Source organism: Mustela putorius, unplaced genomic scaffold (assembly GCF_011764305.1).
Source record: "Mustela putorius furo isolate JIRA1106 unplaced genomic scaffold, ASM1176430v1.1 tig00000174_pilon_pilon_pilon, whole genome shotgun sequence".
Lineage (NCBI taxonomy): Eukaryota > Metazoa > Chordata > Mammalia > Carnivora > Mustelidae > Mustela > Mustela putorius.
The window spans coordinates 26,268,039-26,294,624 of record NW_025421304.1 but is presented as its reverse complement, the minus strand read 5'-3'; the positions used below and the strand labels follow the sequence as shown (position 1 = coordinate 26,294,624).

The 26,586-nt window shown below is 53.5% G+C and overlaps 4 protein-coding genes across 11 annotated transcripts in view; 1 reads left to right on the top strand and 3 right to left on the bottom strand.

The window, feature by feature from the left end:
* The window catches only part of LRRC36 (leucine rich repeat containing 36), a 66,036-nt gene extending 63,045 nt beyond the window's left edge, over positions 1-2,991 (bottom strand). Inside the window, exon 1 of the mRNA XM_013052210.2 lies at positions 2,878-2,991. The gene's annotated coding sequence lies outside the window, so the exon portion shown is untranslated. The remainder of the gene's footprint in view (positions 1-2,877) is intronic.
* The window catches only part of KCTD19 (potassium channel tetramerization domain containing 19), a 29,941-nt gene extending 16,105 nt beyond the window's left edge, over positions 1-13,836 (top strand). Inside the window, exons 3-16 of one of the 3 annotated variants that reach the window (XM_013052209.2) lie at positions 587-737; positions 1,961-2,152; positions 3,430-3,507; positions 5,267-5,477; positions 6,642-6,802; positions 8,104-8,207; positions 8,704-8,846; positions 9,050-9,133; positions 9,400-9,514; positions 9,823-10,447; positions 11,709-11,900; positions 12,078-12,232; positions 12,562-12,663; positions 13,613-13,836. In XM_013052209.2, the coding sequence (XP_012907663.1) occupies positions 587-737; positions 1,961-2,152; positions 3,430-3,507; positions 5,267-5,477; positions 6,642-6,802; positions 8,104-8,207; positions 8,704-8,846; positions 9,050-9,133; positions 9,400-9,514; positions 9,823-10,447; positions 11,709-11,900; positions 12,078-12,232; positions 12,562-12,663; positions 13,613-13,726 (2,427 nt within the window). In that variant the 3' untranslated portion in view covers positions 13,727-13,836. Of the gene's footprint in view, positions 1-586; positions 738-1,960; positions 2,153-3,375; positions 3,508-5,266; positions 5,478-6,641; positions 6,803-8,103; positions 8,208-8,703; positions 8,847-9,049; positions 9,134-9,399; positions 9,515-9,822; positions 10,448-11,708; positions 11,901-12,077; positions 12,233-12,561; positions 12,664-13,612 lie in introns of all 3 variants that reach the window. The other 2 variants (XM_004744396.3, XM_013052208.2) reach the window with 2 other exon arrangements.
* PLEKHG4 (pleckstrin homology and RhoGEF domain containing G4) lies at positions 13,797-24,508 on the bottom strand. 6 transcript variants are annotated; one of them, XM_004744398.3, is made up of 24 exons: positions 24,447-24,500; positions 23,981-24,055; positions 23,416-23,798; positions 22,402-23,112; positions 22,152-22,247; positions 21,954-22,077; positions 21,774-21,867; positions 21,613-21,687; positions 21,418-21,534; positions 21,162-21,260; positions 20,922-21,070; positions 20,641-20,779; positions 20,432-20,548; positions 18,460-18,642; positions 17,681-18,201; positions 17,359-17,605; positions 16,601-16,690; positions 16,296-16,517; positions 16,032-16,202; positions 15,774-15,951; positions 15,243-15,359; positions 14,863-15,099; positions 14,662-14,777; positions 13,797-14,490 (listed from the first exon to the last, which is right to left on the bottom strand). In XM_004744398.3, exons 4-24 carry the CDS (start codon positions 22,910-22,912, stop codon positions 14,485-14,487), a joined length of 3,609 nt encoding a protein of 1,202 aa, XP_004744455.1. In that variant the 5' UTR covers positions 22,913-23,112; positions 23,416-23,798; positions 23,981-24,055; positions 24,447-24,500; the 3' UTR covers positions 13,797-14,484. The 6 variants fall into 6 exon arrangements, with proteins under 6 accessions (XP_004744455.1, XP_044932101.1, XP_044932097.1 ...); XM_045076166.1 differs by lacking the exon at positions 14,863-15,099 and having other exon boundaries at positions 24,447-24,508; XM_045076162.1 differs by having other exon boundaries at positions 23,416-24,055.
* SLC9A5 (solute carrier family 9 member A5) overlaps positions 24,097-26,586 on the bottom strand; it is a 26,240-nt gene continuing 23,750 nt past the window's right edge. Inside the window, exon 16 of the mRNA XM_004744408.3 lies at positions 24,097-24,505. Within this exon, the coding sequence (XP_004744465.1) occupies positions 24,498-24,505 (8 nt within the window). The 3' untranslated portion in view covers positions 24,097-24,497. The remainder of the gene's footprint in view (positions 24,506-26,586) is intronic.

The window sequence follows — 26,586 nt, the reverse complement described above, 5'->3', positions numbered from 1 at the left end:
CACAAACGATAAGCAGATCACAGCAATTATACAAATTGTTGAGTGGAAATGGTAGAAAATCTCCAGTTTTTAATGATTAAATATAAATTACTCTTTAGCTTTATGTAAGATAAATTTCTATTAATCAGCATAAAATTATAACCCAAAAGGATTGTTTCAAAAATCAGAAGATGGTCATTGAAATTTTGAATATCAGCATATCATCTTGTAGACTAAATTTTTATATTTTTGTGTGATTGTCTAAATTTATTTCAAAACACTTTACCAGGGATGCCTGGGTGGCTCAGACGGTTAAGTGTCTGCCTTCGGCTCAGGTCATGGTCCCAGGGTCCTGGGATCGAGTCCCGCATGGGGCTCCCTGCTCAGCAGAGAGTCTGCTTCTCCCTCTCCCTCTGCCTCTTCCCCTGCTTGTGCTCTCTCTCTCTCTCTTTCTCTCTCTCAAATGAATAAATAAAATATCTTTAAAAAAAAAAAACAAAAACACTTTACCAAAGTGAGTCACATGCTATTTTTCCTGGTATTTGCCCTAGAACTGATAATTATGCAATTTAGAATTTTCAAGGCAGTAATTTTCTGTATCTCACAGACTCTAGATAATCTGAAGGAAGGGAAACACCACCTGCGTGTACGGCCTGCGGACATACCTGTTGCCGAGAGAGCATCTTTGAACTACTGGCGAACATGGAAGTGTATCAGCAAACCCTCAGAATTTCCTATAAAAAGCCCCGCCTTCACAGGTATACCCACTGGCTGACTGTTACTATCGCCCACACCACCTTCCCTTCTCCTCGCCCTAACAGAGTAGCTTCCTCCAGAGAACAGTCTGATTGCTGAAGTAGTTCTGGATGATCTCTCTACCTCTCCATCATCTTCTTTGATCTTGTACCCTGCACATGTCCTCTCCAAGGGCACTTACCCACTGGAACTAAACATCCTTTTCCACGTTCATTCCTCTGCATACTGGCTTCATTTGGGCAAGGCTGGAGTGTATTCTGCTCCCTCCTAGTAGTCTGAGAACTCCACCAACCGTTCAAGTCACTTCTTAACTACCACACGAGAAGAGTCCCCAAATGATCACTGTCTGATGGGTGACTTGTGGTATAGATTGGCCTGAGACACCAATACAGCCATTCACGATTATTGATGGGTTTCAAGCTTCTGAGAGAGTCAAAAGCATCTGTTTTGTGTCTGTGGCTAACAATGGTTGGTTTGATCAATTAGAAAAAAACCAGATGTGGGGGTTGCCTGGATGGCTCAGTCGGTTAAGCAGCTGCCTTCAGCTCAGGTCATGATCCCAAGGTCCTGGGCTCAAGCCCCACATCAGGCTCCCTGCTCAGCAGAGAGCCTGATTCTCCCCCCACTCCCCCCATGCCTGCTGCTCTGCCTCCTTGTGCACTCTCTGTCTCTCTGTCAAATAAATAAATACAACCTTTATTTTTAAAAAAATATTTTATTTATTTATTAGTCAGAGAGAGCAGGAGAACACAAGCAGGCAGAGCTGCAGGCAGAGGCAGAGGCAGAGAGAGAAGCAGGCTCCCCACTGAGCAAGGAGACCAATGTGGGACTCAATCCCAAGACCCTGGGAATATGACCTGAGCTGAAGGCAGCAGCTTAACCAACTGAGCCCCCCAGGCATCCCTAAATATAACCTTTAAAATAAAAAAGAAAAAACCAGATAGGTAACAAGTATGAATTTAATGACTTTAAGTCTATAAGCCAAGCTGCTACAACATGTCCTGCTGCCTTTCATTGTAGATAAACTAGATGTCTGTGTCCTTCTTCCCACCATACTTCTGCGTTTGGTGTTAGGGTTACATCTGGAGAGAGGGGGACGGGGAAAGGAGGCACCTAGCAGGGACCATCTCTGGGTTGATCTCCCCAGCTTTCTCCAGGACCCTGGGATAAGTAAGAACCCTGGCTTCTGAGAAGTGGTGATGCCACTCTGAACATTGTTTTCCAGGCCTACATGATAAGGCACCTTTGGGACTCATGGACACACCACTGTTAGACACGGAAGAGGAAGTGCATTACTGTTTTCTGCCCCTAGACCTTGTGGCCAAGTACCCAAGCCTTGTGACTGAAGACAATCTGCTGTGGCTGGCCGAGACTATGGCCTTAATCGAGTGCGAGTGCAGCGAGTTCCGCTTCATTGGTGATTGCTCTATCCCGGGAGAGGGGGGCTGGTAGATCCTATCCACCTCTCCCCATCCCACATCCCATGGAGGCTCAGCTTGGTGCTTAGAGCCTCAGGAACTTCCTTGGGCTGAGGTCATGGAGGCATGACAGAGCCTTCTGGAAGGCAAGCAGATTCCCAGCATTAGACTCCCACAAACCTCAGGGCTATTCTGTTCATTTGGGGATGGCCTGGATATAAAGGAGCACAGGGGGGTGCCTGCAGTTATGAGGGGCCACAGGAGTTGGTGTGAAGGGCAAGGCCCTGAGCTGGGCTCAAAAGTCAGCTACTCTCTAGCTTGCTTTTATGTGTCTACCTGGGTGGGTTCCCAGCCTCAGTTCCCCTCACCATAAAATGAGGAAATATGGTTTCCTATTCCTATTCCTTTGTTTCAAAGAACGGTCCCTACCTGCTCTTATATCCACTAAATCCAGAACAAAAGAGAAGGAGAGCATATGGTGAAAGGTTCCTCAGAATCATTGTAAAATTGTCTGCTTCAGCTAGTGGCCTAAGGAGGGAGATCTTCAACCCTGGACAGAGAGAAACCCCCCCACCCCCACCCCAGGATACGCTCTGGTCAGGGTGTGGACTGAGTGAGCTCTTTGATTCCAAGATGCTGTTGCCGCCTAAATGAATAGGACAGGAAACACCCAAATTGTACTGGGGCCCCAATTCCTGGAACCCCAGCCTTTCCTTATAGTCACCTCGAAATTTATCTTGATGTGCTTCTGAATCTCCAAGTTGATTCACACAGGACGTTAGCGCTGACTCCATCTCTGCCTCCCACACTGCAGTCCAGGCAGGGACAAACTACAAGTGCCACCTGCCAGCCCAGCTCAGCTGGGTGCTTCCTCTGTAAGCGGCAAGACAACTCCCTCTTTTGGAATGACCTGCTCTTGGGTCAAGACTCACAGGGTAAGTCTCAAGGCTAGTAAGTTCACCAGGAAGTCTTGGCCTCAAAGCCCCAGGCCAGAGGAAGGGAGGCCACACCTATGGACTCAAACACAGGAAAACAATGTAACCTGAGGTCTTTCACCTTGAAACCACAGACTTGAAGCTAATCTAACCAAATATGCTTAGAAATTGTTTCAGAACAAAGAGAGCCTAGGATATGTTGCAGAACCACAAACCTGCCAAAATCCGGACCTACAGCTGAATCAGAAATAACCTCCTTAACCATTTTGTTTCCCTTCGTTTTCAAGTGAATTTTCTACGCTCACAGAAGATTTTACTACCAGATAATTTCTCCAACACAGATGTGTTAGAAGCAGAAGTGGAGATTCTGGAAATCCCCGAGCTCACTGAGGCTGTAAGGTTATACCGGATGAACATGGGTATGTCACCAGGGGGACCTTGCCCTCCCCTTGACATGCTGGGGCAGTCCAGGCTTGAGCTGGAAAAGCCAAGATCAAACGTCTCCCCTCCCCACCCACAACCACTTTGGGCTTTGGCTCAGCCCAGCCTGGGTGGGAAATCCAGGCCCGAATGTCCTAGGGAAGGAGGTTGGGCCCATGTGCAAGCTTCCTGGGGGTACGGCGGGTGTGCCCTGCTTGTGGAAGTGGTGAGCGCCTGGGAACTTGAAGCGCCTGATGGCCACTGTCGTTCCTCCTTCTGGCACAGCTGGAGGGCATGGGAGTCTCTCCAGCACTTCCTCCACTAGTGCTCAGTGATCCCGCCCACCCCCGGATTCCCTTGTTTCCTCCTTTACCACCTCTGGCTGCGGTGCCTGTCTGCCTGCTTCTGACACTTCCCGACCAGGTCCAAAGCAGGCTTTCATGCTCCCAGCCTGCCTCATTCGAGTTTCTTCCTCGCGTGTTTTATTTGCCTTTCATCATCCCATCGCCCAAATCCCGTACGTCTATGAAAGCTACTGTGCATGTTGCAGGGAACCAGCTACCCCGGTGCGGCCTCAGCTGGCGGTGCTGAGAGTCTAGAGAACTGTCTTGCGCGGGTGGAATCTGGCCTGTGCATCACCAGACATTTACTCACGGGAATAAGGTCTTTCCCTGTGCTTAGGCCCAGCTCTCCCAGCCTCATCCCCAGGCAAAGTGGGAGTTCTACCCAATCTGCAAGTAGTGGCATCCTGCAGCAAGTCTCAGGAGCCTGTTCTAGGGACTTACAGTCCTCTCAAGGGGGGTGAGTTCAAATCCCTCCTTCAGGGGCTCCTATTTCTTAGAGGATGTGGGCCAGCGAGAGATGCTGTAGAGGTGCCTGCTCCCCCAGAGCCCTGAGAAGTTGGAGGGAAAGCATGTTTGCAGTCAGGCTCTGTAAACCATGCAGCAGCCCTCAAAAACAAAGCATAGTTTTCACCTTTTATTAAGCACATAACTAAAGGAAACAGCTCCAGTAGCCTTGGAGGGGGGCCAAGCTGCCCTTAAATCCCAGCTCTGCCCCACCTAGCTCTGTGGTTTGGGGCAAGTTATTTAATTAGCCTCTCAGGATAGTTTCCTCATCTGTGATACAAGGACGGGTATGACCCTTCCTGGAGGGCTGCTCAGAGGGTTGGAAATGATCCATGGAAATCACCCAGCAGCTTGCCTGCTGGCCCACTGTTGCCACTGGGATAGGATCCTACAGATTGTGCACTGGGCCTACTGCAGTAGAGCAAGGGCTTGCCCATGAGCCAGCAACCCATACCCAGTCTGAAACTAACACCACATGGTGTGTCTCTGGGGAAAATCCTGCCTAGGAATGATAGGGGCTGTGATGCACAGCAGGTTCTGTGCTATGGTTGCCGATCCATCCCCACAGATGGTCAGAGCAGAGCTTAGAACTAAAGGAGATTCCTGAAGAGGCTGGGGCCAAATGGCTGCTCTACTGAAATTTCTGAAAATCAATTGTTAATGCTACAGCAAACTAATCCCCCCCCCAACTGCTACCTCCCAACAAATAACTTTGACCTCTAAACCCAACTAAGTATTCACAAAATTATATTGATTTTGAGAGGATCCGGATTTGGCTGTGCAAGGAAATAAGCTCCCTCTAAGCTTCTTTAGTACTAATTCAAGGCAGCAGTAGGAAGCAAGACCCAAAGCTTCTAATAGAGATATGACCATGAGGGGTCTAGGAGTCACCCCATTCTCACCGGCACAGGTGGCTGTTCCCGGACCTCTTGTCCTCCCCCAAGCCCTGGGAAGGGGGGCCGTACAGCAGGCCAGGAGTCTGTGAAGCCGTTGTACATGATGGCGCTGGGTCTGCTTGTCAAGTACCCAGACTCCGCACTGGGACAGCTCCGCATCGAGAGCACGCTGGACGGCAGTAGACTGTACATCACGGGGAACGGGGTCCTCTTTCAGCATGTCAAGTAAGGCCCTCCTCAGAGAGCAGCTTGGTTCCCCTCAGGCTGGTCTTTGCCTTTCCTCAGGAACCAAACTGGGGCCCTGTCTATGAGCCAGAGGGAAGTCATGTCCTTGGAGGCAAACCCATCACCACCACTAAACCTAGGCCTTAGAGGAGAGGACTGGTGCTAAGTAGAAGGGTTCCCAGGGTTCAAAGTCTTCAGATAGTGGCATACTTCTGTTTTCTGCAATCCATCGCTGTTTTTAGCCCTGTTCTAGGTCTGAGGTGACCAGGCCACAGTCACAACCCTCAGGGTGCTAGATAATTTCTCCTCCATGCAGACCTTTCTAGAAAGGTCCTCCCCATGCCCCTCAACCTTTGGGAGGCTTGGTGAAGACACAGAAAGGCCAGAACTGGGAGTGAGCTCCAGAAGCAAAGCCAGACAGGCTTTCTGAAAGAGGCAATACCTGGCCTTTGGCTTGGGGGATGAGCTCTTGAATGTCCCCATTAGAACAGGAGCATGGATTCTAATCCTGTTTTATAGAAAGGCAAATTGATGTTCAGAGTGAAGCAGTTCTCTTAGGGTCACAAAACATGGATACTACAAGTAATCATAGAAGTGGGTTTTCCTGAGCCCCTAGGAAGGTCAGCCAGTCCTTGGCATTTTGGGCCTTTGTGGCCCGCACTATCCATCTCTCCCAGAGATGTCCCATCCCTGATATCACAGAGGGCAAAGACAAGTGCCTTTGGAGGCAGGGGTTTGATGTTCAGACCCCCAGCCTCTTTCCTAGGCACACAGGGTATCAGTAATCTCCTAAGACCATGGCAGGTCTTCGGGATACTTCTGGGGGCATGACATGGGCAGATACTTATGGGGGTAGGGTAGGAGTGGCTGGGCCCTGGCCTGGCTTCTGGAACCTTAGGCATAGCCTAGAAGCTTACAGTTAGTTTATTTAGAGGGCTTTGCTAAAGTAGGTCAGACTCAGCTCCAACATGGTGAGCCTTGTGTGTCCAAGTTCGTTCTCCCACAAGACATCACCACATTTCTGGTTAAAGCAGGAAATGACATAGTGGGCACAGGTTTGAGGCAGTGGTAGGGGCAAGGCATTCTAGAGTGAAAAGTTGATAGGCTAGACTCCCTTGGAGTGTGGTGCTGAGGTTCTCTTTAACAGGCCTTTCTTCTGGGCAGGAACTGGCTGGGGACTTGTCGGCTGCCCCTGACTGAAACTATTTCTGAGGTGTACGAGCTCTGTGCCTTCCTGGACAAGAGGGACATCACCTATGAGCCAATGAAAGTGGCCCTGAAGACTCATCTGGAGCCGAGGACTCTGGCACCTGTGGATGTGCTCAGTAAATGAGAAATCTTTATTTGAACTTAGCATCAGAGGAGGGCTTGGGCATCATAAAGGGAAGTTAAGGCTGGCCAGACCCAGGAACTATAGATGGAAGAGGAGAGGAAAGCCAACATTTGTAGGTTTTCCTAGAGGGAAACTTTCATATTAAGGTACCCCTCCTCACCTCAAGCCCAGGAGTAGTCTTGAGTAGTATACACGGGGCCTGACCTCAGTATGGGGCTGCATGGGTCTCCAAGGGTATGACTGCTCTGGCTCTGAGAGCTGACATGCTGTGCTCAGTTGATTCTCATAGCCATTCAGGGAGGGACAATCTCTGAGTCCATTTAACAGAGAAGCAGAGGCTTGGGGAGGTGACTTGCTCAGATTACACAGTGGGATAGTGATTGAGCTAGAGTTTGAATCTGAGTCCAAAACTAATGTTGTTTTCACCAGCTGCCCTATAATCTCTAATAAACAACCTATTAACAAGTTGTTAGATCAAGTTTCTACTGTATTTCTATCATTCAGCAATAATCAAATTTATTCAGCACCTACCATATACCAGGAAAGAAGTAGACCCTTAGAGTATAGAAGTGAGCAAAACGGACCCAGTCCTTATCATGGAGTTCACAATCTAATGATATACCTCTTACCTTTTGATTGTATAACCTAGGTATATGCCCTTTACTCCTTAACAAAGCTCATTGGAAAATGGCTCCCAAACATCAGAACAAAGCCTAAGTCTAACCTCCCCCAAGAAAAGGGTCATGGGTTCATCTTCTCAAAATAAAGCCCCGTTCTCCAGACAGGCCTAGAGGCTTGGTCTCTTTAGCAGTGAAGTGATTTGATGAGAGCTGGCAATGTGACATTTGCCAAACCATAAGCATGAACATACAGAGGGACTCCTCACCACATGAAGAGTCACACACCCAGGACACACCAGCCAGAAACCAGAGGCAGTTGGCAATGTAGGTGGATAGGAACATCAGTGCAGCTTTCCTGAGAGAGGTGGGTCGGGGAAGAGCAGCAGTGTCCCTGGGATTGAGATTTTCGAGGGTTCTCCCTTCCTACCCCGAGTTACCAGCTGACCCTCCAAGCTGCCATTCCAAACCCATCTCACCACCCAGGAAAGTGAGCTGGTGAACTGCAGGAAAGGCCTGAGAGAAGGTTGGTTTCAGGGATTCCTGCTGCTTCTCAGAGGAGGCAACACAACATGACTAATGAAGATATTGAGTCTTAACCTGCATTATTAACCAAAATATCCCACTAATTTCCTTTCTGGTCATGTGACATGTTCCTTTTCCCTGGTTTCTTCAGATGAGGAGTGGACGGCAGAAATTACTGTGTATTCCCCCCAACAGATCATCAAAGTTTATGTTGGAAGCCACTGGTATGCAACCACCCTGCAGACCTTGCTGAAGGTATGCTGGCCCCAGGCTGCCCTCCTTCCCTTTCAGCTTCTGTGGCTGAGCAGCTATAGAAGCTTGTCACCTGACCTTCACACAGCCCCTAGCCCCTGCTTAGAATAAGACCTGTCCCCTGCTCCATGGCCCAAAGTCCTCTTACTGTATGAGCAGCACACTAGGAAGGCCGTCAAGAGTTTGGGTTAGGAGGAGACCAGTCTGAGGGGTCTGGACCAAGGAAGACACAGTTTGGGGTTACGAATGCCTTGAGAGGGTGGTCTAGTCTAGTCTAGAAGCCAGCAAAACTTAAAGCAGGGAGGGATGTTCTTGTCCCTGGATGCTCTGCTTCCCACTATGGCTCCCTGTGGCCAAAAAGACGGGGAGATGGAAATCCCAAAGCCTCTGTTCTAGAATGGTTGAGAAAATTAAGTAAGAGAAGACTGACCTGTCTCTTACTAAAGACCCAGCCCTTTAACTAACAGACTAACAGAGTCTGGTGTACAACCCCTTGCAGTATCCAGAACTTCTATCCAACCCGCAAAGAGTATGCTGGATCACTTACGGGCAGACCCTGCTGGTCCATGGGGATGGCCAAATGTTCCGACACGTTCTCAACTTCCTGAGACTTGGAAAACTGTTTTTGCCATCTGAATTCAAGTAAGTGACAAATGGAAGGAAATCGTGATGAAACCCCTTCCTTCTACAGTGAAAAAATCTTGAGTTTGTAGCCTTCAGGAAGGAGGTTGGGTTATTTACAATATGTATGTAAACTGCCGTTCAAGGCAGCAGCTCCGAAGCCTATGCCTCCAACCACTCTCCTAGTGCAGCTGCCCAGGCTGACGACATCTTGTCATCCACAGGGAGTGGCCCCTATTCTGCCAGGAGGTAGAGGAATACCACATCCCATCCCTCTCAGAAGCTCTTGCCCAATGTGAGGCATACAAGTAAGGAGATTTTGATCTAGGCACCATGTTCTATAGTTTGGACCTTTATAGTCCTCTTAAGATTCCTGTCCTCGGTCCCACCTCTCCGTTCTCCTTGGGGCTAAGGGGGTGGAGGAGGCCCAGGATTGGCTAATGACCTAAGTGAAACCTTTTAAGAACCTTTCTCCACCACTGTTTAGAGTTAACTAGCCGAAGGGCAGACCTGACCAACTGGTCGATGAATTAGTAGAAGCCTCTGCTCACTGACTCCCTCTTGGAGTCTGCAGGTCATGGACCCAGGAGAAAGAATCTGAAAATGAAGAAGCTTTTCCCATCAGGAGGCTGCATGTGGTGACGGAAGGGCCAGGGTCACTGGTGGAGTTCAGTAGAGATGCCAAGGAAGTAAGCCCCGGCCTTCTTTGGTTTGTTGCTGTCCTGCGAATGCTATCACAGGGTTCAGGGGTAGGCTTGCTACTGAGGGGCATGGCAGAATTAAAGAGCAGGGCCCACATGGATTCCTAGCATGATAACTATGTCCGAACAGCCTAGGATGCTGATGGTATGTCCCTTTGGAGTATGAGAGACCCCTGGGAGGACCGGATTGATCTGGGTGAGCAAGTGAGGTCTTGGAGGCCCAGATTCTTCTTCTTAGGTGAAGCTTCAATGTGGAAGCACAACATTCCCAGAACTGCTGTGTCCTCCTTCCCCAGACCACAGCCTGCATGCCCGTGGACTTCCAAGACAGCAATGACAGGATTCCATGGAACAAGGCCAAGGGGACCCTGGCCAGATCCAGCCAGACGGAGGAGTCTGAGCAGTACTCTCGGACCATCCAGGTGTCCCTGTGCCGAGGTGCCAAGAGGGCGGGCAATCCTAGCACATACTCCCAGTGTCCTGGCCTATGTGCCAACCCCAGATACTGGGGGGCCCACCCTGAGAGTCCTCCCAAGAAGAAATGCACCACAGTCAACCTCACACAGAAATCTGAAACCAAAGACCCTCCTGTCACCCCCATGCAAAAACTCATTTCCCTGGTGAGGGAATGGGACATGGTCAATTGCAAACAGTGGGAATTCCAGCCACTGCCAGTCCCCCGGAGCAGCTCCATGGAGGAGGCTACCCTGCAGCTCCCTTCAGGAAGTGAGGCTCCTTCCCAGCCCAGCACCTCAGCTTCCTGGAAAGGCCATTCCACAGGCTCTGAGAAGGACCTGGGCCCACTGGCAGGGGCTGGAGCTGGAGCCAAAGACAAGGGGCCAGAGCCAACCTTTAAGCCGTACTTCCCTGTGAAAAGAGCTGTTACACTAAAGGACTGGGGCAAGAAGCCAAGAGAGAAAGGTGAGTCCTGTCCCATCACTGACCTAAGTCTCATTTAACAACAGAGAGGGCAAACCTTGGCCAAGATCACAGAGTGAATTAGTGACAAAGGGGGACTAGAAGACTCTATTCACTGACAGCAGCTCTGCCAAGCAGCAGAGATGACCAGCACACTGGCATGCCTTGTGGTGCTAAGAGCCTGCATGAAGCATATGGAAAGAGGGTGTCTGTGAAATAACAGGAGCACAAAGAAGGCTGGGGGTTGGGGAGTGAGCAGGGCAAGGAAGGAGAAGTCTTGGGTGCTTGTGGAAACACAGGTCTTTGGTCTAGCTCTGGAGGCCAGGTTTCATGTAGGGAAGTGACCAGAAATAGGGCTGAAGACATAATTAATCAGCACAGGTCTTGTAGGGCAAGTTCAGGAACTGGTACTTTATTCTGATTCTATGGGGTGTGGGCAGCCACTGAAGAATTTCATAAACAAGGGAGCAAGTAGTCACGTGTGCATTCAGAGTTTGCTCCGGGAGTAGAGGAAATGTAGCAGCAGAAGCAGGAGTGTTAGAAGCGTAAGGTCATTCTAGATCAAACAGTTTAGGCAGTTGGAGGAGGAAGTAGGGAAGGATCCAGCAAGAGAGAGGCCAGGTTTCTGGCTTGTGTGACTGCAGGAGGGTGGGTGATGACGGAGGCGGAATGGACAGGAGGAGCTGAAGAGAGGCACATACGTTATATGTGGTGGAGCAGTGTGGAGACAACCTAGGGGAGTATGCTGAGAACTGCCATGTTGGGCTGTTTCCTCTGCTTCCTCAAAGTCTTTCTACAGTACTCTGTTGTCTTCCCTTTTAAAGGCTTAGGGCCCTCCTTGGAGGCACCTCCTTGGGCCCTGCCTGTGAGGCCTGAGTTGGTCTATCACATATTCTTCAGAGTGGACATGTATCAGAAGCTCACCCAAAAAGCTCCTCTCATTTTACAGTTTTCCAACAATTTCCAGTCCCCCAGGTAGGGTATTATCAACTCTAGTTAATACTAGCCTTGGTTCAGGAGGAAATCGGAGAGTTCCTTGGAGTTCTGAAATGTAGGGTTGGGCTTGTAATGCTTCTACAACAATGGAGAGAGGAAGGCCAGGACAGACCCCTACCAGCAGAGGGTGCTACTTCTGAGAAGCTGGAAGCAGAAGCTGCTAGAAGGCTGGGGTGACTGACTATGCTGGTCTGTCACCAGAGAACCCTTCCCTGCTTGGTCTCCAAAGTGGCTTATGGAGGACCCCCATCCCATGTTGTTTTCACAGAAAGCCCTGGCCCTGAGCAGCCTCTGCTTGAGGCCAGTGAGGTGGATAATGCAGGGGTCATCCTCAAAGTGACCCATCCCCCCGTGGTGGGCAGCGATGGCTCCTGCATGTTCTTTGAGGACAGCATCATCTACACCACACAGATGGACAACCTCAGGCATACACCAACTACAGCCAGCCCTCAGCCCAGAGGTAAGAGACCAAAGCCATACCTGGCCCTGTGCTTCCTTGTGGAGATGCCTGAGCCCCTACCCAAGGTACTTCAGGAAAAGTCTCCCTCAGGAGCCCTACGCTTCTCCCCTTCCTCCAGGCGGGCTCTAAGGCCTTAGCCGCAGGCAAGTGTGGCCATATCCACTCTCTCCTCCACAGAAGTGACTTTCCTGAGTTTCTCTCTGTCCTGGGAAGAGATGTTTTATGCACAAAAATGTCACCGCTTCCTGACTGACATCATCCTGGATTCCATCAGGCAAAAGGACCCCAAAGCCATGACAGCCAAGGTGGTCTCCCTGACCAACCGGCTGTGGGTATGTTTGCCAGGCCCCAGGCCTTATTTCTTCTCCACCTGTCTGGTCCCCCTTTCCCCAAAGTAAGTGGTGCCTGGCAAAGGGAAGCAAGTCAAGGGGAATAGGTCAGGGGCACAAGGGGGGCAAGAAGCACACGAACAGGAAGACAGGGCAGTGTCATCTGAACCAAGCCTTGACCAAGAGCAGTTTGGCATGACAGTGGCCCCTGATCCCTGTAGCTCCTACAGACCAAGGGAAGCCCTGTTCTGCATCCCACTCTGAAAGGCAGGGAGCAAATGTGTGTCAGGCAGCTGCTTTCAGCCCTGCCTGACCAGGGGCTCTTCTGACAGACCCTGCACATCAGCCCCAAGCAGTTTGTGGTGGATTTGCTGGCCATCACCGGCTTCAAGGATGACCGGCACACCCAGGAACGCCTGTACAGCTGGGTGGAGGTGAGGGCCACCTGTACCCCACTGGGAATGCTGACCCTGTGGACACCTCAAATGGACACTGTCTTGCTGCATGAGGGCCAAGCCAACAGTGCCCAGAAGGCATGACAGGCAGCTAACCTCTGGTCCCTGGTCCCAAGGAGGGAGAAACAGTGGCTGAAATTAACCAGCCCAGAGTGATCAAAAAGCAGTATGCGGGCCACTGGTTTTTGTAGATTTCCTCCAATAGTACCAATTTGGCCTTCATTACTAACAGCCTGCCCATGCTTGGGAAGCACACCATATGAGCCCAAGTTTTGGGGATGCTGAAGCCAGAGAAACTATTAGGAGTCAGACCTTTTTGATGGGTGATACCAATTTCACCTACTTCACTATATCCTCACTTTCGTACATTCCTTTCATGTATAAGCTGCTTTTAAAAGCATTCTTTACCCAAAAAAAATGTTCAATAAGGTGAAAGGAATGACCCAGGTTTGACCTAGGTTTTTTTGTTTTTGTTTTTTTAATTCCTTAAAATAATTTTAGAGTTTTGAGTTTTTAACATTGTAGGTGAAAAAGATTCAACTTATTTCTCCTTAATTTGTTATTTCTGCAGTTAAGTACATTATTATAATACTTTTCACCCTAAACACACTGGTTCCCAGTTACTATTAGGCCTCTGGCTGGTCTATTGATTAGAATGAAGTCAGCATCTACAGCTAGAAAAAGGAAAACCAGTGGCCCGAAACATACATTTTTGACCCTCTGGTCATTCTGGTAGCCACTCCCAGCCAGAGCCTTGTGAGAGGCCTTTGGGCAGAACTGAGCCCAAGAGCATCAAAGGTCCCCACTAACAGGCCTTGCCCTATTCCTATCCCACTCCCAGATGGGAGGACCCTTCCCACACACACCCACAGAGCTAGGGTAGACAACCAACCAAGAAGTAGGGGATAAAACGAGCCTTTCCTTCTAGCTCACACTGCCTTTCGCCAGGAAATATGGTCGCTGCGTGGACCTGCTCATCCAGAGGGGCCTGTCTAGGTCTGTCTCTTATTCTATCCTGGGCAAGTACTTACAAGAGGGCTAGGGTGACCAGAAATGATGCCCTCACACACCCCCACCTGCCAAGGCTCATTTTAAGAATGTGTGTTCCCATCTGAGGGTGTATCAGTATTTTTATTATAAATAAAGAGTAATTTACAAGTCAAGGGCCTGGACTCTCTGAGACATCAAAGACCTAAGAACCAGTGAAATAATTTTAGATAACACTCTTAACTGAAAGTTATTCAAAAGATGTGGAGTCATTATAACCAAACTGACACAGGAAAGAAGAGCTGGGCGTGGGCAGCCAGGGCAGTCAAGAGTTAAGGGCACAGCAGCTGTGGGCTTGCCCCTAAGTTTGAGAAGGTTGGCTTTGAGACTAGGAGTTGGGAAGCAACTGCTGGGAACCCACCTATGTTCCTCCTGAGGGTGGGGGCAGTCCAGTCGCTGCCCAGAGCCACTTGGTGCCCCACCAGCCTAGAGCAGGGAAACACCCACACTCTGCTCTAGCCTAATCCTAACTCATAACTGGGGTGGGAACTGCAGAAGGAACAGAAGAAGAGGACATGGAGCCAGAAGCTCAGGAACAGGGTAGTCACTCAGGCTTGTGGCCAGGCTCCCTAGGAGAGGTCCCTACCAGTCTGCCAGTGGGCACAGACATCAGAAAGAGTAGTCAATAGGGCAGTGCATGTGGGCTGGAGGTGGCACAGGTGGCAACCACACTCTGGTCACAGCAGATCCTGAGAGAGGTGATGTTTCTTGGGCAAAAGCTCCTGGATCCACTGCCTGCCTTCCAGCCCGGGCTCAGACCTGTGGTTGACAAGCTAGGCATGACTGCCTGTTTCCTCAACTCAGGGTCCAGCGGGGATGTCTGGGGTATGGCCCTGGCCCACTCGCCCACCCACCCTGCATCCCACCTAAAGGAAAGGCAGCCATAGGCCTGGGCTGGGGCTGGTAGATACAGGACAAAATGGTACTCACACAGGACAAGTCCTCAAGACCCCTGCCCAGGGCCTGCCCTGACACACAGCTGCTGTCAGACCCACTGGATCCACTGGCTGATGGGCACTGGGATGAGACCTCTGAGTCTTCAGGAGCTAGGGAGGAGGAAGGTTAGCCGTCAGCAAGGGAGGGCCAGACCCTAAACAATACCATCCCGCTTCTGGCTAAGCCCAGACCTACTCAAAGACAGCTGACTGCCCAGCTCCACTTCGGCCTCCAGTGCTGCTTCCTCTGGGAAGCTGGCAGAATACAGGGGCCACCGGAGTCCCAGAAGAGCCGGGTCTCTGTACAGGTGCAGATTGAGGGACCCCAGTACAGAGCAAGAGGCAGGGTCTCCAGGAAGGGAACTCAAGGCCCCCAGATAGGGGCTGTCACAGTCAAATGGGGCCACAGCAATAGAGGCCCGAGAGCGAACTTCTGCATAAGAGAGAAGGTCAGGTTGGGACAGAACAGAGCCTGCCTGGGCCAGGGTCCTGAAGGAGCACAGGCAAGGGCTGACAAAGGTCCGCGTTGCCTCCCATGCGGCCTTCCTCCCACACCCCCGCCAGCCTTCCCGCTACCTCGGCACTTCAGGACGTAGTTGACGGTGCGGTCGCTGATAGCTTCCTTGCTGGGGGCGATGTCCCGGAAGGCCTTGCTCCCCACACCCATGGACACCATCTCAGCCATGCGTACTTCTGGGTGGTGAAGGGGCATAGGTGAGGGCTCTCTGGATATCAGCTTTGCCCTTGGCCTCTGTCTACCCACTCCCTTGAGTAAGTCTTTCCTGTACATCCATACCCTGCAGATTAGCTATCCTGTGCACAGAGCCTTTCTTGGTGCCATGCTCTCCTCCCAACAATCCCCCCAACAATCACAACTGCCCTTTTAAATATAAGGCCTCTGATATTCAGAGAGATTAATACTGAGTCCTGTAGTCAGTAATAGCAGGACTGCCTGACTTGGAAGTTCTTTCCCCTACACTGGCTGCTGCTGCTGGACCTCCCTGCTCCCAAGCATTTCCAGGCCCCTAGGCCTGCCTGGGCCCCTGTGGGACACTGTAAGCTGTCCAGAGAGGGGACCTTATATTGAAGTAGGGGGCAGGGACACACCCTTGTTGTGGATGGCCTGCCTCCAGAGCAGACGAGAAATGTCAGCCGTCCAAGCCTGCTTGGTGGCCAAGCTGGCAGCCTGCAGCACAAAGGTGTCCCTGGCCTTGCGACGGCGGAACCAGATCTCAAACCGTAGGTTGCTCTCCCCACAGCACTCCGTGAGGCCCAGGTCTGCCATCTGCGAGGTCAGGAGAGAAGCTTGATGAGGCACTGGGGGAGGTGGGGACAAGGAGCATGGGAGGGGTCGGGTGGGCCTACCTTGAAGGAACGCTTATAGGCAAATGTGTCTGTGCCTGTGGGTCCTCGGCGAGGCTTGCTGAAGAGCAGCAGCTCCTCAAAGAGAAAAACGCGGCGCAAGGACTTACGGCGCCCAGTGCGCACCAGGAACTCATCCTGCCGCACCAGCTGCCCCTGTTCCTTGAGGTTAACCTGCCAAGATGGTGCCCAGTGAGTGCCCAGCCTCTGCCGCCCCCTCCCCTCCACACCCACTGCACCTGCCCACCAGAGTCTGGCATGACTCACATCGCAGCCCTGAATGGCATCCATGGCCAGCAGGTCATTGCCGTGTCGCAGCTGGAAGCGCACGAGGCTCTGGGCGGCCTGTAGGGCACTCAGCTCCTGCACGGCGCCCCCGCAGGCCCGTGCCAGCTCCTGTAGCAGCAGCGCATACTTGCTCATGCGCTGAATGGGCTTCAGCAGGTAGGAGGCCAGGTCCAGGTGGTCCCCCAGCATTTGCTGCTTGTCCTGACAGGTGCACAGAAGACCATTAGGTGGCTTTGGGGTGCTTCCTCCAGCCCCTCCTCCCATACAGTCTCAGGCCCATCTACCTTGAAGAAGGTATGACCAAAGCTGGTCATCAGGGCATCGGAGCGAGGTTTATTCTTGCTGTAGAGCGCGTACATCCCAAACTGCACCCTCTGTGAGGACACACAGCTCAGCCTGGGTGCAAGGGGGCCAGCTCCCAAAGTCTGGCCCCTATGGGCCAGATGCCCTCAGCTCGAGAGGACCAAAATGCCAACAAACAGCTCCCAGGGAAGCCTCCCCCGATCCAATCTGCCTGGCTTTGAATGAGAGGTAATGTGGCAAGAACAGGCACTGTGCAGAGTGGTGCTTGCCCACAGGGCCTTTGCTCCTCCCGCTGCTCTGGGACCACCACTCTGGGACCCCTCATCTCAGACTACCCCTTCTCTTGCTCACTACACTTGGCCGCTTTGACTGGTCTCTTCCTTTAAACTTCATCTTTCCTCTGGATGGAGCACTCCAACTCTAGCCCTGCTCTCCGGCCCCAGCTTAAACATCAGTTCCTTAAAGAGGCCTCTAACTGCCCCACTCCTGCCCCACCACTAATTCACTATCATCGATCTATCCTGGTTATTTTCTTCCTAGCTCCAACTATAATCTGGAATTCCCTTTTTTACTTTTATGTTTCTTCTACTAAAATACGAGCATCCAAAGGGGCAGGGACCCTGCTGGTCTTGCTCACAGCTGTACCCATCACAGAGCCTGAAACTAAGCATGTACCCAGGAGCTCTTTGTTGAGTGTGACAGAATCAGCTAGGGGCCATGTGGCCTGTGGGAGGCTTACGTGGCGCAGGAAGGCATAGGCTACTCGGGATGGGTGCTGGGTACAGGCCTCCAGCTCACGTAGGAAGAAATGAAAGTGGAAGTCCCGCAGCTTCTCCAGGTTGCCAAAGAGGTGGGCGCGCTGGCCACGGAGGCCCTGGGGCACATCGGGGCGCTCCAGCTCTGGGAAGTAGTTCTCCATGGTGTAGTCAAGAGCACGGACATATTCCCGCTCTGTAGACACCATCTCCGCCAGCACCAGCTGGAGCCTACCAGAGAGGTGGAATCAGGATTCAAGACCTCTCTCCTGCCACTGCCCTCCCTGCCCTGCCCATGGGCTGCACCTGCTGGGGCTCCTGGGGTCAGAGATGCTTGGTAGAGGCATGGGAGGGGATGACCCTGGCCGGGCACCCCCTCCAGCCTCCGGTCTGTGGCAGGTAGCCGCAGTGGCCACATGGTGGCAGTGGTGGGCAGGCTCTCTGAGACTCTGCCCCAAATTCTGATCAAGGCTATGTGCCTTCCTCAAGGGAGGGGTAGCAGATGCAGGTGGGATGCGTCTGACACACAGGCTGGCTGTGCTACCCGTCATGGTCGTGGTCATGGTCAGTGGTGGCTTCAGTGCAGCCTCTAGCTTCTGGTCCAGGGCAAGCCAGGTGTCCTGGCATCGTGCCCAGGCACAGCGGCACTCCTGGCGGATGCTCTCAGAGCCCAACCCTGTGGCCAGAGCCCACATTTTTCGGAAGTGGGCAGGAGGCAAGTCAGGGTGCTTGGTCCAATGCAACTGCAGCCGTTGCAGCACGACCCCAGGGTGCTCCTGCTCCAGCTCTGCCAACACCTGCTGCCCTGCCTCAGCCCAGGTCGAGGCCTGTAACACCAAGCCAGGAGAGGCAGTGAAGGTGGAACCCACCAAGACCACCGAGCCTTCCCTTCAATCCACTCCCCATTCCCAGAGGATAATGACTCGGGCCATATCCCCCCAGTGGTTGGATTTTGGGGTCAACCTGAAGACAAGGAGAGAGAACAGGCAGAAAGTCCTGAAAGAGCCCAGGCTGTGCTGGGGTTAGACAGCTGCCCCTCCATTCTCACTGACCCCCTGGAGCCACGGTCAGGACACCCCACCTACCTGCTTGAAAAAATGGGAGAGCTTCTCAGCATCTGCCAGCCGCTGCCGCTGCCGGGCCAAAGCCCTGGAGAAGTCAGTCAGCTGGGCTTGCAGGGCCAGAAAGCGGGCCCCAACGGGGCCCAGCTCAGCAGCCTCCCAGCCAGCCAGTGGCTGTAGAAACTTCTCCCCTCGCCTGACCTGCTCCTGGAGACAGAGACTGGGCTCAGCGATCTGGGCCTGGTGGTCTAGCTCAAAGCAGTCCTTTCCACAGACATCTGTATATATCATTGTCAAGTCTCTCCTATGACTGAAGACCTTCCCGTGCCCACCCCCCAACTCCCCTCTGTCTCTGTGCCCCTCTCCACAGCCAAACTTCCTAGAGAGGTTGTTATCCTTGGTACCATTGCTTCTTCACCCTGTCAACCTAAAACCTCAGTGCCACCTCCATCCCCAGCCCTTCTCAGGCCTCATCTGACCACCGCTCAGCAGCCTCTCGTCCTCTCTCTGCTAGCTCCCCGACAACTCTCCACTCACCTGACTCTCCTCATCCTTCGCTGGTGGTTCCTCCTCCTGCCCCCCATCCCTCACCTGGGCCATTAAACACTGATGCTCCTGAACACAGTCCACTCTCTCTCGCCTCAGGCAATCTTGTGTGACCGACCCACATCCACCAAGTGACCCTCTACTCCCTGTTCTCCGAGTTCTAGGCCAATACCCATGGGCCTCATTCCCTCATGGCCATCTCCAAAGCACACCCAAGACTGCACTGATGAATCCCCTTCCCCCAAAAGGTCCTTGTCTCCCGGCCCCTCTCTCAGGGAATGGCACTCATTCACCCCTGCAACCCCCCTCTCCTTCTTACTATGTATGCACCATCAAATCCCAGCAATTTCCCAAATCAATCTCCTCTGCCACCATCTGGCCAGGGAAAGCATCATTCCCTGTGGGCCACTGCGACTGCATCTGTGGACTCTACACAGACATCATTCACATCACTGTCTACCCAGAAACTAAGATGATAAGCTGAGAACGTGGATCTCGTTATGTGACCTTCCCACTTAGATTTTACACTGTGACAGAGCCCAGAAACTTGGCCACTACTTTTCCAGCCTCATTTTACCTCATCTCACTCCATTCTCCCTCCCTTTTCTTTTCTTTTTTTTTTTTTTTTAAGATTTTATTTATTTATTTGACAGAGAGAAATCACAAGTAGATGGAGAGGCAGGCAGAGAGAGAGAGAGAGAGGGAAGCAGGCTCCCTGCTGAGCAGAGAGCCCGATGCGGGACTCGATCCCAGGACCCTGAGATCATGACCTGAGCCGAAGGCAGCGGCTTAACCCACTGAGCCACCCAGGCGCCCCTCCCTCCCTTTTCTGCACTGCATTTCAACCTCACTGTCCTGCTTATGGTTTGTCAGGCAACCCATGCTCCCTCCTGCCACAGAAACTTTGCACATGCTGTTTGCTCCCTCAGCCTGGAATGTCTCTTAACCCCAACCCCTCTCCCTCCTGATTAACCCAGATCTATTTTTCAGCTTTCAGTTCCAAAGTCCTTATCTCAAGGGGCCTGGGTGGCTCAGAGGGTTGAGCCTCTGCCTTTGGCTCAGGTCATGGTCTCAGGGTCCTGGGATCAAGCCCCGTGTCGGGCTGCTTGGTGGGGAGCCTGCTTCCCCACCCCCCGCCACCTGCCTCTCTGCCGACTTGTGCTCTCTCTCTGTCAAATAAATAAAATCTTTTTTAAAAAGTCCTTATCTCAAGAAAGCTAGCCCAACGCCCCTTCTGGGTGAGGTCTTTATTAATATACTCAGGTAGAACCACCTGTATTACTTCTCTCCAGAGCTTCTGCCTGTTTAAAAACACATACATCACTTTGAATCTGTGATTACAACTCACATTCCAAGAGAGAAAAGAATAGATGTACTTTCACCCACCCGCACTCCCTGTCCCCAGCAAAGTGACCCAATCCTTATGGAATAAACAGGTGACCAAACTCACCTGGGCAACCTGGTCCAAGTCCTGAAAAGGACCTTGGGCCTGGAGCAGCATGTCCAGGGAGGGCTCCCTTAGCTCCTCAAGTGCTGGCCAGCCCACCTGCTGCAGCCACACTTCAATCTGGAGGGCGACAAGTGGGGAAAGGAATGCTGCTGTGGGGTGGAGGTCATGCTTGAGATGAGAGGGCGGGTCCACCTGGGCACAGTTCCCACCTGGTGTAGTCCACCCTGTTGGGCCTCCAGCGTCTGGACCAACTCTAGTGCCTGTATCCGCCGGTTACTCTGGAGGGTCAGTTGGTGCAGCAGTCCATCTACGCGGCCATAGAGTTCGTCAACCTCATCCACTGCTGGCCTGGTACAGGGTACATGGTCTTAGGGCTCTTAGTTACCCTGCCCCACTCCACCCTGTCCTAGGACCACAATCCTGGCTGGTTCTGAGCCAGCATAGGATGTGGTGAGCTGGGGCAAGATCTGGGACCTGAGTTTGCATCTACCTGTAGTCTGGGCTCAGGGTCACCTCTGGGACTTCTTGTTTCAGCCATGCCAGCTCCAAACTCCCCTGGCCTTGTAGCCACGCTAGCCGTGGTGAGTCTAGCACGTGCTGCATCAGGACCCGTGCCTGCCGTAACAGCCGACCAACTTCCTGTGATTTAAGGCAACAGGTAGTGGAGGTGGGCATGGGAGAAAATGAGGGAGACAAGGAGCATCGGGAAAGGTGTCGAGGGAACACTCACCCCTGGCTCCATGGGCCGGGGTACAGCCTTCATGCTCTCGATGGCCCCCTGGAGCAGGGCACAAACCACCTGGCAGCTCTGCAGTAGGGCTTCCAGACGCTGTGAGCAGGGACAGGTATAAACAGAGTAGTGCAGTGCTGGTCCCACCCATCCTGGATCCTGGGCCAGCTTTGCACCGCTGAAGCCAACCCCAAAGAGGCCCCTCTGCTAGCCAGGTTGCCTGCCACCCACCCTATGCCCCATGCACTGCACTGACCATCCGGAAGTCCAGCCAGGCCTGGTGGCAATAAGGCAGGCCTCCTCCCATTGAAGCTGGCAACCCGGAGGTAGAGACGTGGTTCAGGAGGCTCTGATGAGAAGGCAGCTGCTGCAGCTGCCAGAAAAGAAAGTGGTGACAGAGGCCTAGTGGAGAAACAGCCCATCTCTACCCCTGGCCAAAATGGCTCAGTACCTGCAGCCTGGAAGGCACATCCTCTGGCATCTTTCCCAGTAGCAGCACCTGGTACACTGACCCTGGGGCTACCTCCTGCAAGGCATTTGAGTTCAACCATGTTCCCAACCCTACACAAAAGGAATGACCGAAGGCAGCGGAAGCTACACTCCTGTACTCACCTGCAGTTGGCTGAGCCCCCAGAAGAGAGAAGAGCTTGGGGAACAAACTTGGGCGTCCACCAGCACGGTCAGACCCATGGCCTGTACTTCGGGCCTAAAGGAGAGGCTTCAGTTCAGTATCTAATTCCCCAAACTTGCCATCTCCAGCTCAGCTCCACCCCTCAAACTTCCTCCCCCAACCTGGGGATGCTGCGCAGGTAGAGCAGGAGACGGATGAGTTCATGGTTACTGCACTTGGGGTGAAGCCAGGCAGGGCTATGGGCACAGAGAAGCAGCACTGCCCGGCCTTCTACATCCCGAGTCCCTGTGGGGAGAAGGCGGTGAACACCTACCCAATCAAGTCACCCCCCGCCCCCGCCCCCAGTCTTTCCCAACTACCTGGCAGAGTAGCCATGCCACTGGCCAGCAGCTCCCAGGCCAGGTCTTGAGCCAGGAGATAATCAGCAGGCTTAGGGAGGCTAGATCCACTGAGGTCTTCGGAAGGAAAATGGCTTGGGTCTGCCTTGGGCTACCCACCCAGAGACCCCCCCCCCCTGACCTGGGCTCCAGCTGGAGTAGGGTGAGAGCCCTCCACACCTTCAGGAACTCCCACTCCCTTCCAAGATCTCCTTGGCCCTGCCTCCCTTACCTGCCTCCAGTAGCTCTGATGACATCTGAGATAATGGGCCTCCAGGGTCCACAGGATCACTGTCTAAGCCCTCAGGACCCACGCAGGCTGGCATTAATCTGCTTGGAGCTTGGTCCCTTGCCAAGCTTCCCCCTTGGCTATCACTCTCACCCTGTGCAAGGCTGAGGTGGGAGGACATTGGGCACAGGAGGCTCTCCACTCCAGAGGGCTTTGGTCCCTCTAACTGGAGTGAGGAACCTCCTAATGTGGAACCCTGGCCATCCCCTGACCCATCTACAGCCATCTGTCCTGGGGGTGACTGAGGCTCCCCAGGCAGGGGGCTGCCCTGTAGCCCTTCTCCCTCGGTTGTCCCTGCTGTTGGTCTCAGAGGATTGGGGTCCTTAACCTGCATGGGGGAAACAGGCTCCCCTTCATCCCAGGCATCCCGGAAGCTGCACACTGCAAACCTCCAGTCAGTGGCGTGACCCTGGGAGTCCGGGGACTCATCCCCAATCTCCGCTGGCCCTTCCATCACCCCCTCCTTAAGAGTGGGCCTGCTCAGACCAAGTAAGAGGGGGTTGGGCCCTCAGTGTAAGGCTTCTGCTCATCCAGGGAATGGGTTGGTGATGGTCGGGGTACAGTTCCGTGGGTGAGACACGCAGAAGGCACTAGACCAGAGGAGGGGCTGGTCTTGGTGCCCAGAGGGAGCACAGACGCAGCGGCAGTTCAGACCTGAAGAGAGGGGAGAACAGCAGGGGTCAGTCCCCACGCGACCGCGCTCACGTGGGCCTCAGCCATGAGGGCCCGCACGCTTGGACGCACACTCCACGCCACGCTTTGCCGATCTCCGGTCTACGCGGATGGGCCGCCGCCATTGCGTGGACGCCGTGCTGCCTAGTGCCGACACCCGCCCTACCGGGCCTTGTCTCGCCACGAGACTCCACGCCCCACCCCTCGCCAGCCCGCCTCACTCACGTCCCCGGGACGCGGAATCGCGTAGCCGAGCCCTCAAACCTGCCGAGCCCTCGAACTTACCGCACCGCCGTCGACGGCGGGTACAGCGCGCCGCCCGGCGTCCACGGGCGCCGCCTCCTGGCCGCGGGGAGGGAACGCAGGGCGGCAGAGGACGCAGCGCCGCGCCGCCCCCTGGGGGCCGGAGGACAGAGCTGCATCCCATCCCAGGCCCGACGGCAGCCGCCGGGACCCCCAGGAAAGCGCGGAGGGGCCGGCCCTTGCAGCGCCCCTCGCCAGCCGCCGTCCCACCCCAACCCTCGGGGCCAGGCGGCTCCGCTCCACTCGCACCCTCAGGGCCCCCTTACTTTGACTTGGCTTTTCTGTAGCCCGGAAGGGGCAGAGACTACCAGCCGTTTTGCTGTGCCCACTCCCCGGGCCTGCCTGGGAACGCCGGAAGCGGCCCCCTGCTGGGGAAGGGGCGGTGTTAAGTGCCCGAGGTGAGTGATCCGGTGGGCGGCAGGCGTGGGGGTCGAGGGAAGGGACTTGCGTGGGGAGGGGAGTGGGGCACTCGGGGGCGGAGACGGGGTTGGTGAGGTTTCTGCTCTTGAATGCACGCAGTATGGGAGGGTGGGGGGAACTACCTCACCCTCTCTCCTCAAAACTGGGAGCATTCACTCCTCACGGGAGAAGAAAAGTGTGAGCCCACGGTCTCAGGAGGCCCCTAGAAAGAGAAATTCTCTAAGCCCAAACCAGCTGCTTGGGCTGCTGGAAACCGATAGGGGTATCTTCGTGGAGGGTAGGAGGAAGGCACCCCTCCCTTGCAGCGCTCAATCTTCCTTCCAGGCAGGGCCACTAAGAGGCAGATTGTTGAATTCCGTGCCGGGCTGGGGACTGCTGTCTGGGCTGGAGGGAGGGAGGGAGTATGGAGGCCTCTGGGGGTAGGAGCAGACTCAGGCCTACCAGAATCTACCAGGCCCAGACCCTCCACTCTGGTGCGTTCCTGGGTATTTTCACCTACCACCCTTCCCCACAAAGTCCCGCCAAGGAGGCTGGGACTGAGGTCAGGGTCCTGGAACCAGAGACACTAACCCAGGGCCTGCTCCTTCACTTACCTGCTGCGTGAGCTCCAGCGACTCAGTACTCAGTTCCCTTTAAGCCTCACCTTACTCACCTGTTTAAAAAAAAAAAAAAAAAGGAAAGAAAAGAAAGTAAGTCATTCCTTTTATTTTCCTGGGGTTGTCAATAGGAGTAGGGAAGACCCCATGTGTCCCATGTGTTAGATGTTCTGTCGCTGCCAGCATTTGGGCTGTGTTCGTGCCCCCCCCCCCATCATTTCACCATCAGTCAGGGGATCCTGAACTGGTGAAAGTTACCTGGAGAGTTGACCTGTGAGATCCCTCCCAGCTCTGAGGTGTGAGGTGCCTTTAGGGCATGTGTGCCTGGCTTGACACTCCCCCAAATTTGTGGGAAGACTGTAAGAAGATAGGCTATGTAGCCAGAGGAAGGCACGATGCCCCACAACATGCTCAGGCCCTTGGTTCCTGGGAGGGGAGGGGGCAGTGGGTATTATGGCTTCCTTGGCTCTAAAGCAGGCACCTTCTCAGAAGCCTGGAGGTTCCCAGAGGAGCAGACCTGAGCCTCCGAGCAGGCACAGTGGTAACAACAGCAACCGGCTCCCCCCGATCCCAGCTGCCACATCAGCACCCCAAGTCCAGACTCTCAGGCCAGCTACCTAGGAGCCTTCTTCTCGGAGCTGATCTGTCAGAGGAGCCTTGGAATTGTCCTGCTCCATCCCCAACGCCCAGCCAGGACCTGGTCCCACTCTCCTCTAGCTTTTGTGAGCATCAGGACCAACCTTGGATCCCTCCCCAGTTGTCCCAGGGCCGCCCCATTGAGTCATTGCCTCCTGCTCCCTCCCTCTCCTTCTGCTGCCCACTGTCTGCCCACCCCCAGCCACCAGCCAGGCCTCCTAGGAGTGCTAAGATCTGGGGGGACCTATGGCAGGCACACATACCTCCCCCCCAATACCAGAGGCAAGTAAGAGGCCTCAAGCCACAGGCCATAGCTGGCCCCAGCACAGCCAGGCACGGGTGGGCAGACAGATTCAGGATCAGGGTCAGGCCTTGGTTTATTCACTCCACATAGAATGTGCATTGTAGCTTCATGGAAACAGAGGGTACTGTCCACTTCTGTACTTCCAGCACTTAACATAGGGCCTGGCATAGAATAAATGTTTAGGGGTCCCTGAGAGTGGTCACATTACACCTGCCCTCCTGAGGCTCCCTATCCTTAAGCCAGCTGTGAACTAGAGTCACAGTCACAGAGGGAAGACAGAAAAGGCAGAGAACTGCACAGCCCTAGGATGGCAAAGATACAGATAGAAATGGGGACACACAGAGGTCTGGTGGGGGAATACTGGGAACTGAGCCTGGAACCAACCCAGGCCGCTGACCACAGCAGGCTCTGCAGGGCTGAGCTTGCAGGACTGAACAGTGACTCATGGGGCCCTTCTCTGTGGCTCTGCTGGCAGCAAAATCCACTCATAGCAGCCTTTTCCACTGAGATCATAAAATGGGGATCAGATCATAAAATCTCTCCCTCCCCTGCCCCGTCCCTAGCCTTCCCTCAGCCTCCCATTCCTTGCCAACACAAATCAATCAAAAATACGATGGGGGCTGTGGGCCTAGTGATAAGAGACCCAAAGTCATTGCCCTTACTCTACCCCAAACTTTGCACACGCTCTTCAGTACTGCCTCAGACAGCAAGTGTGATAATACCCCAGACCTTCCAGATTGCTCTCACTTTTGGCCTAAATAAACTCCAAACTCCATACTGGCCTGGAAAACTCATCTGATCACAAATTTTGTTGCAAACTGTCCTCTACCTGGAAAGCTCATCTCCCCTAGTCCAACTCCTTCCTCCTTCAAAGCCTGGATGCAACTTAGGTCACCCCAAAGGCCCTGTCTACCATCTTGCCCAACCCAGGACTTGCTCACTCTCCTATTACACACATGCCTGCCTCTCCCCCAGCTGTACTCACCTGCTTTCTCCCCCTCCATCTCTGGCTAACCCTGTCTTCCCAGCTAGTCTACCATCCTTAGTTACCCAGCACCAAGCCCAGGAGTCCCTCTGTACCCCCTCCTCCTACACGTTTAGTTGCCTGATTATGTGGTTTTGATTTCTACCACCTTTCTAATCTACAAATTCTCGAAGGATGTCGTTTCTGTGATCTCCCTTTTGAGGAGCTGCTTA

What these genes read in the sequence shown, in the direction of transcription:
- PLEKHG4 (XM_045076162.1), bottom strand. Translation starts at nt 22,912, where the DNA reads ATGGAAGGGCCAGCGGAGATTGGGGATGAGTCCCCGGACTCCCAGGGT. An exon ending in TGGCATGGCTACTCTGCCAG is followed by an intron (nt 22,078 to 22,151) that starts GTAGTTGGGAAA and finishes TTCTCCCCACAG; the next exon opens with GGACTCGGGATGTAGAAGGC. An exon ending in GGGCAGTCAGCTGTCTTTGA is followed by an intron (nt 14,778 to 14,862) that starts GTAGGTCTGGGC and finishes CCTCCTCCCTAG; the next exon opens with CTCCTGAAGACTCAGAGGTC.